The sequence below is a fragment of the Berghia stephanieae genome, chromosome 3 (assembly GCF_034508935.2).
Source record: "Berghia stephanieae isolate SIO BIC M18660-M18661 chromosome 3, UCSD_Bste_1.3, whole genome shotgun sequence".
Lineage (NCBI taxonomy): Eukaryota > Metazoa > Mollusca > Gastropoda > Nudibranchia > Aeolidiidae > Berghia > Berghia stephanieae.
Window position 1 is genome coordinate 49,800,976 of NC_088362.1, and position 12,500 is coordinate 49,813,475.

The 12,500-nt window shown below is 36.3% G+C and overlaps 2 protein-coding genes across 2 annotated transcripts in view; both read left to right on the forward strand.

Moving 5' to 3' along the window:
* LOC144967926 (uncharacterized) overlaps nt 1–12,500 on the forward strand; it is a 94,639-nt gene that overhangs the window by 19,911 nt on the left and 62,228 nt on the right. The window lies entirely within an intron of this gene.
* Nucleotides 7,539–12,500, forward strand: part of LOC144969578 (uncharacterized) — a 5,225-nt gene continuing 263 nt past the window's right edge. The window contains exons 1-2 of the mRNA XM_078908720.1: nt 7,539–7,578; nt 10,742–12,500. The exon at nt 10,742–12,500 is cut by the window's right edge and continues 263 nt beyond it. Coding sequence (XP_078764846.1) covers nt 10,777–11,610 — 834 coding nt within the window. The 5' untranslated portion in view covers nt 7,539–7,578; nt 10,742–10,776 and the 3' untranslated portion in view covers nt 11,611–12,500. The remainder of the gene's footprint in view (nt 7,579–10,741) is intronic.

A 12,500-nucleotide genomic window follows, 5' to 3' on the forward strand; every position in this document is an offset into this window, starting at 1 on the left:
AATTTAAGTTACAGGTGCAGGCATTTTTGTTTTATTGTTGTTGTTTTTTGTACAATTAGTACTACAAAAATAGCAACCCCCCCCCTCCCCCCCCAAAAAAAAAACAAAAAAAAAACAACAAAAAACAAAAAAAAAAAAAAACCTTCCACTAGTACCATATCTAATATCACAAGAAGAAAGTTTAGGAAGAGGAGAGAAGAGGAGAAGGGTGTGAGGGTAACAACAACAAAGAAAACAATACAAATAAATAAACCACAAACCAATGTCGCCAGCATAGATGCAATAAAGTTCCTCTTCCATCACCACTACATAACCAATACAAGAAGAACAAAACAGCGACAAAAATTCCTAAAAATAACTGCAATAACAATGATATCAACGACAACTCTACCTATCACTAACGCCTACGACAACTACAACTTTCACAACCACCAAAACCATTGTGACGTCGATTTCAAAACGGTATGGTGATCGTAGCCCATCGGAGCCGAGCAATTTTGAGTTAAGTTTGTGACTAGATGGGTGATTATAATAGTAAAACTACAATTACGGCTTGCGGAATTGTTTACACAAAGCGTTTTACACACATTACCCCACTTGACTCCGGTATTGGGTACTTGGTTTGGGGCCAAAATAATTATCCGATATGGAAATATCTGTGAGTAAAGGGACTTTTCCAAAGACTTTTCCAACTTTACACCACTCACACATGACCACGAATATGGGGACTAATCAGTCCGAAGACCAGTGTCTTACCACAAGATTGCAAAGCCCAGTTTGGCATTGTTCCCTTCTGATGGCAGGCTGCCCTGTATTTATCTTAGAACGACGCTTTTCCCGAGCGATGCCTTATGCCACAAGCCCGTTCCATGTAACGCTTATTTGGGTGGCATTTTCCCAAGTTTGTTGGATTTCCTTCTGGAATCTTGTTTGATTTTCCTCCTTTCTAATCTCTTAAATTGCCTTATCACGAGGCCCAAGTACACACTATGCTGTGCTCAGGGTTAATTCATATGTTATCATCAATTGGCAGGGAAGCTTTTGAATTAACAAAGAAATTGGAGACCCAAACTTGGAAGGTGGTCCAATTCATTATCTTGAGATATTCCTCGTCTCTGATCTTGATTTCAGTCCCTCTTTTGGTGTAATATAAAGTATTATAGTACTTTCTTGAGAGGCTTTATACAGGCTCTTATGTTGCTGTCTACATGTCATGGCCCGCTATATTGCTGAGTTACTCTTTACCACCCAATGTTGTATGATGACGATGACAATGATGATGATGATGATGAAGGTGATGATGATGATGATGATGATGATGATGATGATGATGATGATGATGATGATGATGATGATGATGATGATGATGATGGTGATAACATTTCTATAGTACCTTTTAAACTTTTATGCTCAAAGACACTTTATAATTTCATCAAAAATCCGTATCCACACTATCACTTCATAAAAACACACACACACATACATACATACATACACAGACGCACTCACACATACACACACACACACACTTAGAGACACACACAGACACACAAGACACACTGCGCTGATTTGATACAGTGAAAAATAATCGAGCACTCACCAACTCGACTATGAGCATACACAAATATACACAGGCACACAGACGCACATATGCATGCAGATATATACCTCAAGAATGAGTCTGAAAAGTAAACGGGTAAAGGCAATACTGAATTATTGTGTATCAACACGATTATCTACCAATCCACACAGGTGCATACACACATACGCACTGAAAGATAGGTGTACATATAGATAGATAGATTGGATAGATAGATAGATAGATAGATAGATAGATAGATAGATAGATAGATAGATAAATAGATAGATTGCATGATAGACAGACAGATAGATAGATAGATAGATAGATAGATAGATAGATAGATAGATAGATATATAGATAGATAGATAGATAGATAGATAGATAGATAGATAGGTAGATAGAGAAAAAGATGAAGAGAGAGAGAGAATTAGAGAAAAAGAGAAAGAGAGAGAGAGAGTGTGTTTGTGTGTCAGAGAGTGAGAGAAAGAAAGAGAGAGAGAGAGAGAGCGAGAGAGAGAGAGAGAGGGAGAGAGAGAGAGAGAGAGAGAGAGAGAGAGAGAGAGAGAGAGAGAGAGAGAGAGAGAGATGGATTGATTTTGTCACTATCAACTGTTGAAACTTACAACATTGAAGTTTTCCATTGTCTGGACCGAGGGGCTATCCTTTTACCGCCCAATTTATTCTCTCTGGTCGCGTAGTGTAGCAATCAGTCTCCTTCAGAGAAGGATTACAGGAGCACGACGTGAACGTTTGCTACTTGCTGGCAAACATGAACTGGGGAACTGACCCTAAAACTCTAAGGACCACAGCATTGGCCCTCAGCTACTCAACTGCGGAGTACTGCTCAGCTGTATGGGCCCGATCATGCCATGCCTCCAAGCTAGACCCCGAGCTCAACAACGCCTGCCGGATCATAACGGGCCAGCTGAGAGCAACACCATTACCACTGGTCTACCGTGCAGCAGGAATAGCCCCACCACACATCCGGAGGGAAACTCATGCCCAAATACAAAAATACAAACAGGAAATGGACCAGAGACACCCCCTTCATGACCACAATTGCCCCAAAAGCAGGCTCAAATCAAGAAAAAGCTTCCTCACAGTAGAGAGCCTTCACCCAGACCACTCAGCATTCTTCCGCCTGGACAAATGGGTAGAATGGGACAAGACAGCAAACGATGCCCTCCAGCCCCCAACAGAAAAGCTCCCAGCAGGCACAGACCTCAAGAGAAAAGAATGGGTGGCGTTGAACAGAGCTAGAGCAAAGGTGGGAAACACCGCCACCAACCTCTTTAAATGGAAAATCTCACCGGGCACTGAATGCCCATGCGGTCACCCCAGACAGACCATGGACCACATCCTGTCCGAATGCTCGCTGGGACCTCACTGCACCAATGCTGACCTGAGGGAATGCAACCAGACTGCCCGAGACTGGCTGACTCACTGGCGCGACAAGATATGATGATGATGACTATCAACTGTCGTTGAATATCAACTAAGCTATCAAAAGCACATAGAGACAGTTGTTTTCAGGTCAGCCTTAAATTTTTTGAAAGATCTAAACTGTGGTATAGTGGCTAAATGAGTCCTGATTTTGGGAGCATCGTGTTGGATGGGGGTTTTGGCCAGAGCAGTTCGAGGAACAGAGGACTGGAGCAAGAGCTGGTCCGAAAATCTCAGTAGACGTGACGAAGGGTACAGAGTACAAAGTGACACTGACATATGAGGGACCAGTGTTTAAATCTGATGTGTTCAATAACAGGCTCATTGACTCCTTTGACTCGAAGCCTATTCTATACCAGCGGACAAACTATAATAAATGTATTGTATGAGTATCATCCTCTTTAAATAAGAGCACAGTAGTATTATCCATTAAGGCTGATTAGAGGAGCCCCTATCTTCGAATGAGATCTACTTTGTTTATGTTCCTGCCTTTAGGATTACTTCCATAACCAAACATATTGGTAATGGTGTACATCCCATAGCCATAGAACCAATAACCTAAATTTACCCGATCAGTAGTGAAAGAAGCTCTCGGGAATCTCATTCTAAAACCGTTGACATTTCTCAAACACCTGCCAAACCTTTCCATAATATCTTTCCCTGGGACATGATGCATCTTGAAAGCTTGCTGGATCAAATGGTTAGGCACAGAGCCATAAGCATTTGCAAGATCTAACAAAAACCCACAATGTTTGTCTTCAGAAACCTTGTTGTTTTAATATCGTGTCAGATCATCGATGTATATTCAAGAAAAAAATGATATGCTAAAGATACCTCCTTTTTGTATCGAGTTGTTGAAGATACTATTATTCATGAGGAAATCTAATAGGCTATATAATATGCCGGAACGTAAAAACAATAGAAAAGGCACCGGGATTCATGACCCAGGAGTGATCCATCCCTTTAGAGTGTAAGAAGTTAATGATTTATTTTATTTATTATTTTTTTGTGCGGCTATGTGGTCTAGTGGTATGGCACTCGCTTTCGGATCGGAAGGTCCTGGGTTCGAGCCTTGCGCTCGGCGCATAGTTGAGTCCTTGGAAAGGCTCTTTACTCACATTTTCTCACCGTATTCAGGTGTAAAATGAGTACCTGGCCGTTAACAGCGTTGTCTTTGTCCGAAAAATTGTAATATCGCCTAACAGGCGTCATGTCCCGTCCTACATGTTAAATGTTGCTGTTGACCAGGGACCCCTTGTAAAGCACTTTGAGCACAGTTAGTGGATATTGCGCTAAATAAAGCTCAATATTTAAAAATTTAAAGGAATGGAGTGTTTACGACGCAAGGATATAAATCTAAATATATTCCCTTACGGAAAGAAATAATTTTCAATAAACCATTATGGTCAAATAAATATGTAAATGATTTTTTGAATACGTAAAGGTAAGTAAGAGTACTTAAAGTAAAACCCAAGAGGCTGTTAAATCATACGTTAATATAAGAATATACGAATAACTCTAAAGGACTTAAGAAATGCTTTAACAAGAAATTAAAGAGAACATCAAGAGTAGAACTAGAACGTTGAATGATAATATCAGTAAAATGACTTCGGACTCCAGTCTTATTTTTTAAAACCTCAATTGGAATGTTGCTACTCATCTTAAACTAATGAACATGACCCCAAAACAAGGAATGTTTAAAGGATATTTCCCAGGACATTGAAAAATTCTAATAAGTTTTGAAATAGTTATAAGTACTTTAAAAGGGGTTCGTGGACATGATTTGCACTGTTGAAATAAAATTTTAGTTTTTAGAATATTTTCTTTGCCTAATCTCTTTTATTTTACTTTAAAAAGCATGGAGTCCTAATTTTTATCTGAGAGTTATCAAAAAACCCAAACCGTAACAGAATTGAAATTTCATCTCCCTGCCCAATAGCTTTGGGACGGACGGTAGAAAAAAAACGTCAGTTTATTCTTCGGCTATCCTGCCACTGCGCCCGCCGCAAATGCACGGACGGATATAAGGAAGATGACGTCATGGAACAAGTATTTGGTAAAGAGAAAAATAAAACCATCACTAGATTAACACCCTTCATATGTGGGCTTATTAATTAATTAATTGATTAATTGTGTTAATAGAGCAAACAGAATATTAGGAGTTATTTACATTTTTGTTGCTCTTGACATAATTATATTTTAGTGCGTCCTTGTTTGAGTCTCAAGTTTGCCCTATTCTCGAATTTGAAAGTTCGGTCTGGAGCTTAATAAGATCAAAACAGTCTATATACATTGAACATGTCTGAAGACCAGTGGCCACAATGCTATCTGAAATTTTATTCTTGTCAAACGAAATTTACATTTCCCTAGCCTTAGACATCGTAGAATCCGAGATGATATATACAAAAAGTGTATGGACTAACAAATGACCTGGACAATGTGAATACATCTTTTTTAAATGAAAATTCAAAATTTATTTAACTGGATGTAATACTTATAGATAGTGTGCGCTTGGCTAAGAAGCTCACAACATTGCCATCCAGAATAACGACCTACACACAAACCTATGTGTAACCTTGAACGTTTATAGTCTGGTTAATACAGTTTAGAGAGAATTACTCATAAACGCGGATGGCAAAATACAATAAAAAAGACCCGAGTGACGTCAACTTCATTCTATCTATATAAGACAAAAATTCCTCATAAATCGTAAAGTCCAGATCTGGAATAGTATAAATTTTATAAATAAAAAAACGCATACATGTTCTTTTGTCTTTAAACATTCACAGTGACTTGACGACTGAAGATGAGACATGAATTGACTGATGTGACTTAGAGCTGTGACTGCTATTCTCATGAAAGGAGACAATGTACTGATTTATTTGATACTTGTTCAGATGGGAATGAATAAAACGAGTACGTAATGAAATACTTACGTTTTGTGTACAGAATACCGCGAGAAGAAAGGGATTGTGCATTGCCCAAATAGTTGCTTTTCCTAGATAATTTAAACTAAACATTCTAGAAGCCCTTCCTTCCAAAATTACATTGCATGATTTTCAATGAATTCAATTTTTATTTGGTAAAACAAAAACCATAACAAAGCGCACACATCATTTTTTAGTAGATCAAAATAAAATGTGCCGGTTTTATAAAAGTTGCGCTGTATACCGGAATAAAAACCCTCGAAATAACAAAGAGAAAGCTTCAAAAGCAAAATCTATTCTTTAAAAAAAATAGTGTTGGGAGTCAACGTTTCTCCGTTCAGCCTATGCTAAATTTTTACTAACGTGCACAGAAATTCTGACAAATCTTATCCGTGGACTCAAATATTTATTTCTAGGGCATAATGATAGTGATAATGATGATGATGATAATAATAATAATAATAATAATAATAATAATAATAATAATATAATAATAATAATAATAATAATAATAATAATAATAATGATAATAATAATAATAATAATAATAATAATAATAATAATATAATAATAATAATAATAATAATAATAATAATAATAATAATAATAATAATAATGATACTTTATTCATCCATAGGAATGTACAGACGTGTTGAACAGACATGATGCTTCCAAGTACATACTTGCAGGTCTGAGAACCCAAATTGTTATGGTCTCATTGTTGTAACGGAAAGCAATATATATATTTAAATCAAGAGAATTTAACAGTACACAACAGAGAAATGATTAGCAAGGGGAAAAATACCATCTCCCAAAACTATAACTATACCTGCTTCCCTCCCAGTTAAGGACTCCAGCTAGGGCCAGGACAAAAACAAATTATCTCATTCCAAGACAACGACAGAAAGCAACTCAGAAAACAGATATAAGGGGATAGAAGACACATGTGACCTCCTGCTCACCATGGGGAGTCAAAGACCCTACACAGATGCCTGAATACGTTGAGTTAATGTGAGTAAAGAGCATTTTTCAAGGACAAATCTTTGGGCCACTCATAGCGACGCTCGAAACATTGACTTACAGGTCCAAAGCTAAGGCGAGTATCATATTACATGACCACAAAGTCGCATATTTAAAATTTGAAACGCGTGTTTCGTTTGTGCTGACGAAGTGGTTGGACCCATAACGATAATCGATAATCGGATATCAATAACTATTAAGAGCTTTTTAATATGTTTTGTTATAAGAATTAAAACATGCTGATATTGATAAATAAAAGCACATTCATCCCGGGTATATTATTAAACACGTTAAAATGAAGTAATTGACTGGATTCGTTTGCCAAGAAAATGACAGTTGGTCAAATTCTCAACGGCTTGGTCACAAAATGACCGATAGTACTTTGTCCTAATTTTGTTGACCACTGAACTAAATCTCTAATGACGTATTTGACAACACAGTTAATTAACTGACAATTGAGAAAAAGAATTGAATTTGACATACGTAAATTGTATAATAGGAGTTATTATTTCTAAATTCAAGATAGTATAAAAGGACCAAGAAAATGTTGCAATTTGTTCACTCCAGATTTGTTCTGAAAACATTTTTGAAGACAATCAACAAAAGGTAAGCATTGAAAAGTATATATTAAGTAAACAATAGAAATAAATTACTCTTATCATAGCTTTAAATACTTATCTGTCTAATGTTGATTATTAACTTAACTCGTTTTACTCAAACAAACAAAAACTCACAGTATCCGCCAGCCGCATATAATGTACCAACGCACAAAACTATGTGTAACCTTAAACGTTTATAGTCTGATTTATACAATTTAATGAGAGCTACTCATAAATATGTCTGGCTAAATACAATAGCAAAGTGGTGAGTGACGTCAATTTCGTTCCTTCTATACCTGTAACAAAATAAAAACTTACATATTGGCGTGTATTCGATTTTGGATCGATATATTGAGGCCTTAGATAAATAAGAAAATAGGTATAGACTTGTAAATTGTTGATTTTTAAATGGTCAAGCCTTTTAAAGATGGTAAATAGTTATTAAACATTTGAGTAGTAATTGAAAGATGCTGTATTAGATTGAAAAAAAAACAGAAGTCGAACACTGACTTATTCGAGATATTCAATATCACCAACAAAGTTAGAATATACAAATCACAACACGGTTTACAATTCAATGCGTGTATACTTCTCAATCTAGTAAGCTTAAGAGCACCTAAGTTCCGTTTCAAACAATACGATTCTCCTGAAATGTATATTAATGTATTTAACCATAGGTACCAACAAACTTACAAAATATCTTTGAAGTAAGGTGATTTTTTTACACCTGCGTCAAGTGTAATGATGTAAAGAGCTCTTCCAGAGACACGACTTTAAGGCAATGCTTGTCAAACTTTTTTGAAATCGTACACAGTTTCAACTTTGACTTAAAAGCGTGTACACCCCAATTCGTCACAATCCAATAAAATTGCATTGATCTTAATGGGGGGACAATACATGGTGGGGTAGTAAATATATCAAAATCCACTCATGGTGTATCCATCACATATTATGAAGTTGCCTTTTAGAATGACTATATTATTTTATGCCGGTATGTTGTAAACCTCCAATACACCCTATCACACACAAAGTGGTACACCCTTTTAAAAAATTGGTACACCCTGGTGTGTACAATATACCCGCTGCGAAGCACTTCTTTGGGGTGTCAAAATAAAAGATCATCCTCACGATTGTCTTTTACATCAATTATTTTGATGACAAGAGTGATACCCGAAACGTCAGCATCATTTGTGCGGTTATGTGCTCTCGAAAGGTCCAAGGTTCGAGTCCCGCTGAGTGGCGCATAGCAAGGCTATTCACATTCTCTGACCGTTCAGCGTTGTGTCTGTTGGGGTAAAATGGTCAAATCACCTAACAAACGCAAAACGTCATGTCTCGTTGTACATGTTGGCTTGAGACCCATTGTAAAGCACTTTGACTACGGTTAGTGAATAATTCCCTTAGATAAATGCTCAAGATTGTTGTTTTTTACACCCTTTGTGAGTTGAAGCTTTTATTCGACTATTTCATTGTTTTTAAAATACCGAATCATTGTGGTATGTAGTAGACAATTTGGCTATCTTTATTTCATTTATGTCCCAATCGTGTCTTTTGAAACAAATTTTTGAAACAAGCGACAACTGCGAACTCAAGCTTCTTTGTTTTTTAAATTCAAAGACATATGTAACTCAAACCTTTAGTTTACTCTGTTTCAGTGACACAATTATAAATTAAGGTTTTTGGCATTAAAATAACAGCTTAGTGTTCTTGAGTTTTTGTTTCAACTGTCTTTCAGCCCGTTGATAATAAGATTTTTTCAATATATGTTTTCTATTGATTAGAATTGGACTTTCTTCTGAACCGGTCGCCACTTTGTGTTCTTTATTTATTGACAATCACCATCTAGTCCGAGACTACCAGTCTCAGATTGAAAATCGTGGTCATGTGACATTATATTTCTTGGTGACTTTGTGATTGTGATTCCATCTGACAATGTAGATTTATTTGATTCTACTGCAATACATCCTTTTGAAATTATTGTTCAACCAAGCTTATCTCCTTTTGGAAAACATTTTATAATAATAATAATGATAATAATAATAATAATAATAATAATAATAATAATAATAATAATAATAATAATAATAATATTAATAATAATAATAATAGTAATAACAATAGTAATAACAATAATAATAATAATAACAACAACGATAATAATAATAATAATAATAATAATAATAATAATAATAATAATAATAATAATAATAATAATAATAATAACAACAATAATAGTAATAATAAATGAATAATAATAATAATAATAATAATAATAATAATAATAATAATAATAATAATAATAATAATAATAATAATAATAATAATAATAATATTAATAATATAATAATAATAATAATAATAATAATAATAATAATATTAATAATAATAATAATAATAATAATAATAATAATAATAATAATAATAATAATAATAATAATAATAATAATAATAATATAATAATAATAATAATAAAAAGACAATTGTGATGTTGAGCGCATTCCAAGAAACCAAATATCTCCAAGCGCTATACAGATAATGAATTACGTTGCGAACATATTATGTATCTATACTCAAAATGAAATATTGAAACAAAATACACAACGCTTAAATAATAGTATACAAACATTACAATCGGCATGGTGTAAAATGAATTTTGAAAATATGGGCTTTTAAAGCAGATTTGAGATATTCTCGATTTCTCTAATGCGTTGCGGTAGGATATTCCAGATTTTGGGGGCATAACATAGAAAAGAGCTATCACCAAAAGTGGTGTTGCGTGATGATCGAAGACTTCTGGTTCGAGGCTTAAGGTCTCTAAGTTCAGAAATATAAAGAGGGGCTTAATTAATGAGGCATTTGAAAACTATTAAATCGATTTTGTCATCTATTCTATAAAGGACAGGAAGCCAGTGCCAATTTTCCAAAAGTGGGATGATATAGTCGAATATTCTTTTTTGATATATTATGCGGGCAGCTGAATTTTGTACACGTTGTAATTTATCGCAATGGAAATACTCAAAAACTAACGCAAAATGTTGCCCATTACAGCAATGTTAAAGTAGGCCCATAATTCCCTTTGGTTATCAGACCTCTCAATATATTATGCACCTAGAAAGTAAACTATATATCTAAGTGTGCATTTTCTATTAAGTACATTTTCTCATTTTCAGGTGAAGCTGGTAAAACACTCTCGTCGTACACAAAAATGGCTCGTCTAGCCCTAATTGTTACACTAATCGTTGTGTTTGTCGTCATATTCACTCAGTCAGGAGATGCCAAACGGTTCAGGAGGAGAGTAAATCTTGCAATTCGAGGCCCTAGAAGAGATTTGTCAGCCCGCGCGTCCAAAAATATAGTTGGCCGAAAGTCTAGCGGAATTGCAGCAGTCGCCAGCAAAAATGTAAAACAGGGCAAAGGAAAAAACTTCTTACCACTGAAAATCTTAAAAAATGTCATTAACAAGGTCCTAGTTGCTATTGGCGTTAAGAAACCACCGACCAAGAAACCCGCCACATCTCGACCTCAGCCTACAACGACTCCGTCCGGTAATCAACGCACTGGAACTGGTACAGTGCCTGGGGTCACAGGCTCGACAGAGACCCCAGAAACACCCGGTACTACGGAGACCCCAGAAACCCCCGGTACTACGGAGACCCCAGAAACCCCCGGTACCACGGAGACCCCAGAAACCCCCGGTACTACGGAGACCCCAGAAACCCCCGGTACTACAGAGACCACAGAAACCCCCGGTACTACGGAGACCCCAGAAACCCCCGGTACTACAGAGACCACAGAAACCCCCGGTACTACAGAGACCACAGAAACAACCGGTACTACAGAGACCACAGAAACCCCCGGTACTACAGAGACTCCCGGAACAACAGAAACGCCCACAACTGCCACAGCAGCGACCCCTACCACTGCCACAGCAACGACCGCCACGCCAACCCAGAGCACAGCAACCCCTACCACAGCTACGCCTACAACTGCTACACCAACACCTTCAACTGCAACTTCCACGACCACTATCCCAGGATAATGTCTGTAGGACTCATAACTCTAAAACTTCTACAACATTCACGTCTAATTATTTCCCATGCCATTGTTGTCTTTCTGATATTAGCCAATTAACTGCCTACTCTGGAAAGAAATGTTTTTAAAAATTTGGCAAGAAAACTCTTCCTTCAAATATCAACCAAAGAGTGAAAATGGAGAGGCTTCGTATGGGAACAAAGCTGACAATGGACGTTTCGGGTACAAACCCTTGTCAGCACAACAATACACAAATTAACGTGGAAAAAAATAAAATAAATGCAAAATAACTTGTATCGTCCGTACTCAATGGTGGTTGCAGCCATATTTGTTTTCCACTTTAATTTGTGTATTGGTGTGCTGACGAAAGGTTTATAACCGAAACGTCCATTGTCTGTTTTATTCACATACGAAGCCTCTCCATTTTCACTCTTTCGTTAGTATTTTCACGATCACCGGCTTCAGGCAGCCCCTACCGTTTTATACCTTCAAATATCGATCGACTCAAAGGACCCTCATCTTGGCAAAAACTCAAACTTGGGGCTAAGGAAGATTTCGTGTGGTCCCAGGTTTGAGATATATATTTCTAAATATTATTTTTTGTTGTTGCGAAAATGAGGGTCATTTAAATCGGTCAGTGTTTGAAGTGAAGGACGAGTTTTCTGGCCAAATTTTTAAATACGAGTTTTTTTACAGAGTACGTTAACTGATTAGAGACCTTCAGCGAGGAAGATGATGAACGCGTCGTTAAGACCACGTGTTCGATTAGGATTTACCCACTTTATTCGGACAAACAAAACAGGCAATCTTAAAGACATGTTAATGGCGTTGCTTAAGCTCACTATTGTGTACAAGAATTGTAACAGATACGTTTTCTTTTCTATTATTGATATACAA